This window comes from Echinops telfairi, unplaced genomic scaffold (assembly GCF_000313985.2).
Source record: "Echinops telfairi isolate 266 unplaced genomic scaffold, ASM31398v2 ScPeMD7_6273;HRSCAF=7185, whole genome shotgun sequence".
NCBI classification, from domain to species: Eukaryota; Metazoa; Chordata; class Mammalia; order Afrosoricida; family Tenrecidae; genus Echinops; species Echinops telfairi.
The window spans coordinates 484891-491419 of NW_022110173.1; the positions used below are offsets into that span (position 1 = coordinate 484891).

The 6529-nt window shown below is 47.7% G+C and overlaps 2 protein-coding genes across 5 annotated transcripts in view; one reads left to right on the forward strand and one right to left on the reverse strand.

Moving 5' to 3' along the window:
* The window catches only part of RHNO1 (RAD9-HUS1-RAD1 interacting nuclear orphan 1), a 19718-nt gene that overhangs the window by 9414 nt on the left and 3775 nt on the right, over window positions 1-6529 (reverse strand). The window lies entirely within an intron of this gene.
* FOXM1 (forkhead box M1) overlaps window positions 1958-6529 on the forward strand; it is a 12732-nt gene continuing 8160 nt past the window's right edge. For all 4 annotated transcript variants that reach the window (XM_045295946.1, XM_004710304.2, XM_004710305.2 and 1 more), the window contains exons 1-3: window positions 1958-2459; window positions 3149-3300; window positions 4520-4711. In XM_045295946.1, coding sequence (XP_045151881.1) covers window positions 1958-2459; window positions 3149-3300; window positions 4520-4711 — 846 coding nt within the window. The remainder of the gene's footprint in view (window positions 2460-3148; window positions 3301-4519; window positions 4712-6529) is intronic.

A 6529-nucleotide genomic window follows, 5' to 3' on the forward strand; every position in this document is an offset into this window, starting at 1 on the left:
CTGAGAAATGCAGACGGAGGCCCGGCCTGCGCAGAGGCCGGCGAGCAAGTCAGGGGGTCTGGCAAGCGGGCGCGGAACCAGAGTGGAGGTTTGGGGCTCCCCGGGGGAAGGCGGTTTGGGGGGGTGGTGGTGCCAATTTCCCCTGCACCCACCCTCCTCGTCCTGGCCTTCCCCTTCTCTAGAGAGCACTCGGCCTTTCTTGGACGTTTGGCCGCCGCAGCCTGTCCACAGCATCGGGAGGTCTGGGGCGACCTACTGAGTGTGCACCGGGGCTGGGCTGAGAGCAGCTTCTTCTACACCCCCACGCCCCCGGCTCCCAGGCGCTCTCACCACTGGGCAACACTGCCTCCACTCGACTCTTTTTGCAAGGCCCTTCTGGTCCTTGAGCGTGTAGCAGTTTCGCTGGCCCTAAGGGGGCTACTTTGCAAGTCACCGGACTGGAAAGGGTTGTTAGCAAGAATACGAAGTGACTGGTCAGGAAAGAGGAAATTGAACTCAAGAAGATATCCTGGGGTGGGGGTGGGGGTTAGAGAGGATAATATGATCATATCTACGGGCGTGTTTAGGGTGGGGAGGGCACTGGAGAGATAGGAGGTGGAAGGAACTGAGCTTTGAAGGTAAAGGACATCTAGGCAGTCTATAGAAAGCAGGGGGAGGATGGGGAGGGCCTGTGAATTTTAAGCAGATCCCAAATGTCATACAAATGTATCTCACTTTTTAGGGACATAGCAAATGTTCTATAAAGGGATAGCCAATTCCTCTCTCTCCAAGTACCTCTAAATAGAGTTCTACCATTTTACACTAAATGGTAGAGTCTTCCATTTAGCTATCAAATGTTAACCAAGAACTTCTTTTAAAATTAAGACAAAAACCAATCTTAGCATATTGGTGATAGCACATCCAGTAGGCTTAGTTCCCCAAGCCCACTGCCGTCAAGTTTGATCAGATGCACAGTGACCCAATAGGACAGAGTAGAACTACTTCTTAGCGTTTCTAAGACTGAAACTCTTCAGGAACAGACAGCCTCATCTTACTCCCTAGGAGCGGCTGGTGAGTTCCAATCACCAAACTTGCAGTTAGCAGCCCAAGGCCTAATCCACTGCTCCACCGGGGCTTCTTGTCTTGGTTCTAGAAGAGAAATTGAGACAGTATGGAAGCTAAAATGTATTAGCACATGCAAGGGTAATATGGCACTATGTAAGTGTTTAACTGAAAGAAAAATGCCATTTTTATTCATGCACGAATAGGGTGATTACACCCTGTGAAATGAATGCTCCTAGAGTTGTGCGGGATCCAGTCTGCACAACTTCCCCATGGGCCTTAAACAGAGCAGGCTCACCTGCTCGTCTTTGAAGTGAGGCCTATAAACTGGACGGTGATTTCTCAGGTGAAATGACAATAATACAATATACCTTTCTCCCCTGATTCCGTGGACACGGATCGTATCGCTCACAATGCAGGATGCCATAAAGATATAAAGACTGTATTTTAAAATGGATTGTGGGCTCAGAAGTGTGTCATCCTATGTCCTCCTGTTCCAGCCTCTTCCATTCCGATCCCTACAGCCAATGCAGTGGTCTGTTTAATCACCAGCCATCATAGGATCATTTTCCCATTTCGTAGCTGTCTCACTTGTTTCTGTAACCAAGGATCCTTAAGCTTCTAGCGGGTCTTTGCTTTTCCTGATCAAATCCAACTCAGTTCGACTTTCCTGCTTTGAGCTCTTTCTGTTGGCCTCAGTTTTAGCTTGATTTGGTCAGTAGACTTCATCTTCTTTCCATCGGAGGTAAGGCTTTACAAAGGCTAAGGAGCATTCGCCTGGGGCTGTGGGCTCAGACTTCTGTCCATCTGAGAAGTCCCTTGGAACTTGACAAATCTCTTGACATTTTGCTGCTCCTTGTACTTTGCAGGGTCCATGCTTGTGATTCTCCATGGAGAGTGAAAGCACAGATTCATAATGAAAACGAGCCCCTGTCGGCCACTGATTCTCAAGAGACGGAGACTGCCCCTTCCTGTTCAAAATGCCCCAGGTGAAATGTCAGAGGAAGAACCTAAGCGGTCCTCTGCCCAACAGGAGCCCCCGCCAACACAGGCCTCCCGGGAAGCGGCAGAATCTAGCTCTTGCAAGTTTCCAGCCAGGATCAAGATTATGAACCACCCCACCATGCCCAACACCCAAGTGGTGGCCATCCCCAACCATGCCAACATCCAGAGCATCATCACGGCACTGACCGCCAAAGGAAAAGAGAGTGGCAACAGTGGGCCCAACAAGTTCATCCTCATCAGCAGTGGGGGGGCCCCCACTCACCCGCCAGAACCCCCGCTTCCAGACCAAGCCAGCAGTGACACCAAGAGGGCGGAAGTAGTCACCGAGACCCTGGGACCAAGGCCTACAGCCAGGGATGTGAATCCTCCTAGACCACCTGGCGCTCTTCCCAGGCCGAGACGGGAGAGCTGTGGTACGTGACCTTCAAGGCAAAGGGGTGAGGAGCCCTGCCTTTCCTCTCTGGTGGCAAGGTCTGCAGTCAAGCCTGTTGATGCAGTACAGCCTGTGCCAAGTGCAAGACTGGTCCTCCAGGAGGAGCAGTGACCCGCATCCTTTGGACACCACTGAAAGGGTTGTCGTAATTTAGTATTTCCGTGGTTGCCCTTGTTTTGGAAAGGGGTGTATTATCTTGATTTTTCCTTTCCATTGACCCTATAAGGAAGTAGAAATCTTTTTCTTTTAAAAAAAAATCATTTTATTGGGGACTCGTACAGCTCTTATCACAATCAATCCATCCATCCATCCATTGTGTCAAGCACATTTGTACATTTGTTGCCATCATCATTTTCAAAACATTTTCTTTCTAGGAAGTAGAAATCTTAATGAAGGAGAAAAACTGAAGCAGACCAAGAACATGAGACATTTTTTGGGCATCAGATGCTCAAATTACTCTCCTGTAAGGTTGCCGTGCCCCATCTCAAAGCTGCGGTGCGGTTCAGATTAAATTGAGTTTCTCCTGAAATCCATAATGTGGCAGAGTTGCTTTAGATTCAACGTGTGTTTCCTGTCCCGAAGGAGGGATGGTCCCTAACAAGTGTGGATGGGTTTGCCTGATGGCTGGCCAGGCCGCTAAATTGGGGTCTTGGGTTACTTCCTCCCTAGCTGGTGGTGAGGCAGCAAGCTGCACTCTCGACAACAGCTTGACCAACATCCAGTGGCTTGGAAAGATGAGTTCAGATGGGCTGGGTGCCTGCAGCGTCAAGCAAGAAATGGAGGAAAAAGAAAACTGTTGCCTGGATCAGAATCAAGTTAAGGTGACTTGTTCTAGGGGCATCAGGAGGGAAGTCAGGGCCATCGCAGGGAATTTCTAAGAAAGGAACTAGATCGAGTGGTCTGCTGGGGCAGGGTGTCCAAGTTCCCACGGAGTGCTGTTGTGTATCAGCTTTGAGCTACTTTTCGCCCTGGAATCATGTGTGCTCACCTGTGGCTCACAATGTATGCTGAGGAAATAAGAAACGAGGTCTTAGTTGGAAGTATCTTGTACGTTAGAGGCAGCCCACAGCAAGAGATGAATACCACATTTCTAACGAGACAATTGTCTTAGAAGATATCGTATTTATAGCAAAGTGAATTAGATGTGCTTTAAATACTTCCCAGCAGTCAAAATAGATTTAGCCCCATGAACTGGTCTGGGTTGTCACGCATGGCACATGTCTCGTTTTTGTTGTACATACCGTGTGATCATCCTTTCCACAACCTTGAAAAGTGGACATTTACATGCATCTGGACTTAATGTATGTACAATCTAATTGAGCTGTACCCTATAGATTTGCGTACTTTATAAAGTGATAGCTCAATTCGGAAACATGGGAGGAGCCAGCACTGAGAGCATACATACATTCGTTCTATATCTTAGTAGGGTTTCTTGCAGATCAACACTGAGCTGAGGTGGTCCTACTTACAAACAGCAACAGTGGGAGCGGGACTAAGACCCCGATCTCAGCTATGGGTCTGCCTTTACTGTAAACCCTAGGCTCTGAGAATCATAGTCTGTAGAGAGGCTTCAACTAGATGACACCCTCCCTCAGCTTTTTGTTGGGCAGTATGTTCAACAAAGGAGCCTCGGTGGAGTAGTGGTTAAGCACTTGGCCATTAACCAAAAGGTTGGTGGTTCAAACCCACCAGCCACTCCGTGGGAGAAAGCTGTGGCCACCTGTTGTCCGTAAAGACTACAGCCTTGGTAACCCTGTGAGGCAGTTCTACTCTGCCATCGTGTCCTGGTCACAATGGGTTTGGTCTTGGGTATCTTCAACAGACTGGTGATGGAGAAGTGACTTAAACATTGACTAGGGACTGGCATAAACCAGGCCTAGATCCTTCTCAACCCTAAATTCTAATTCTCTGGAATAGTGTGGTCTCAGATTAAGTATGTTTCTAGTACAGTTCTCTGGGATGGGGAGTTTCTCGGGTATATTTCAGGGTGCAGGGGAGGGCATTTCATTGTCAGTCCCGTTGACGTCTCCTAACCCTCAGGTTGAGGAGCCCCCAGGAGCATCGGTGTCCTGGCAGAACTCTGTGTCCGAGAGGCCACCCTACTCGTACATGGCCATGATACAGTTCGCCATCAACAGCACCGAGAGGAAGCGCATGACCCTCAAGGACATCTACACTTGGATTGAGGACCACTTCCCCTACTTTAAGCACATCGCCAAACCAGGCTGGAAGGTAGTATCCCTCTTCGTCAAAGCTGAGGCACTTTGGCCCCAACAGCTTGTTTTTGGTGTTACACTGCAGTTTATACTGGGGCCCTGGGAGGCGGTGCACTAGCCCTGTAAACAAGTGCACCTTTGGATTGTGACTTGATTCCGCTGCGTCCAGCCAAAAGCATCGGTAGGAGTTCTGCAGCCCCTTCATCTCATTACCTAAGGTTTATAGAGGCCCTTTAATGTAGCACCAAGCAGGTGGGGGGGGGGGGGGCAGGGTGTCTTGGATAGTTCCATTCAAAAAATATATTTTTATTGTGAGGTAAGTAGGGGTTTATAAATCAGGTCATCATTTTTTTTCATCCAACTTGAACAACTTATTAAACCTCCCAATGGCTTGCCTTGCTGCCCCGCCGCTTCTCTCTCAAAGACCATTAGCTCCTTCACCCACGTTCACACCCATCTACCCTCTAGCACCTACACTTCCAAATCTGACGGATCACTGGAATCCCCTGGGGATCTTCTCCAGATCCCTGAGTTCCTCTCACTAGAGCAGTGGTTCTCAACCTTCCTAATGCCTCGACCCTTTCATACAGTTCCTCATGTGGTGGGGATCCCCAACCATAAAATTATTTTCGTTGCTGCTTCATAACTAATTTTGCTACTGTTATGAATTGTCATGTAAATATCTGATATGCTGGATGTATTTTCATCGTTACAAATTGAACACAATTAAAGCATAATGATTAATCACAAAAATAATATGTAATTATATATTGTGAAATATTTATTTCTAATACAAACAATGAAATTTTGTCTTGAAGCATGGTGTAGCATGGGTAACGGTCTTAAAATAATAACCATAAACTACATTGCTATATTTTGTGACAGTATGCTTGAAAAGCCAACGTCAGGGGGAAGGTTGAAATAGCTTCTTTCTCACGGGGTCAGCATGTCTGCATGTGGGTGGACCCTGCTGGAGACGGATAGAAGAGTGGTGTCTCAGTTCCTAAGACCATCGGAACTATGTGTTTTCCAATGGTCTAAGCCACCCCTGTGAAAGGGTCCTTCCACCCCCCAAAGGGGTTGCGACCCACAGGTTGAGAACCGCTGCACTAGCGATTCTGATTCATTAGGTTGGAACTGGAGCCCAAGAGTTGGAGGTGTGCCAGATCCCCAGGGGATTCCAGTGATCAGCCAAGTTTGAGAACCTAGGCCCTGGCCTATTTCGGAAAGGGGTGTATTATCTTGATTTTTCCTTTCCATTGACCCTATAAGGAAGTAGAAATCTTTTTCTTTTAAAAAAAAATCATTTTATTGGGGACTCGTACAGCTCTTATCACAATCAATCCATCCATCCATCCATTGTGTCAAGCACATTTGTACATTTGTTGCCATCATCATTTTCAAAACATTTTCTTTCTAGGAAGTAGAAATCTTAATGAAGGAGAAAAACTGAAGCAGACCAAGAACATGAGACATTTTTTGGGCATCAGATGCTCAAATTACTCTCCTGTAAGGTTGCCGTGCCCCATCTCAAAGCTGCGGTGCGGTTCAGATTAAATTGAGTTTCTCCTGAAATCCATAATGTGGCAGAGTTGCTTTAGATTCAACGTGTGTTTCCTGTCCCGAAGGAGGGATGGTCCCTAACAAGTGTGGATGGGTTTGCCTGATGGCTGGCCAGGCCGCTAAATTGGGGTCTTGGGTTACTTCCTCCCTAGCTGGTGGTGAGGCAGCAAGCTGCACTCTCGACAACAGCTTGACCAACATCCAGTGGCTTGGAAAGATGAGTTCAGATGGGCTGGGTGCCTGCAGCGTCAAGCAAGAAATGGAGGAAAAA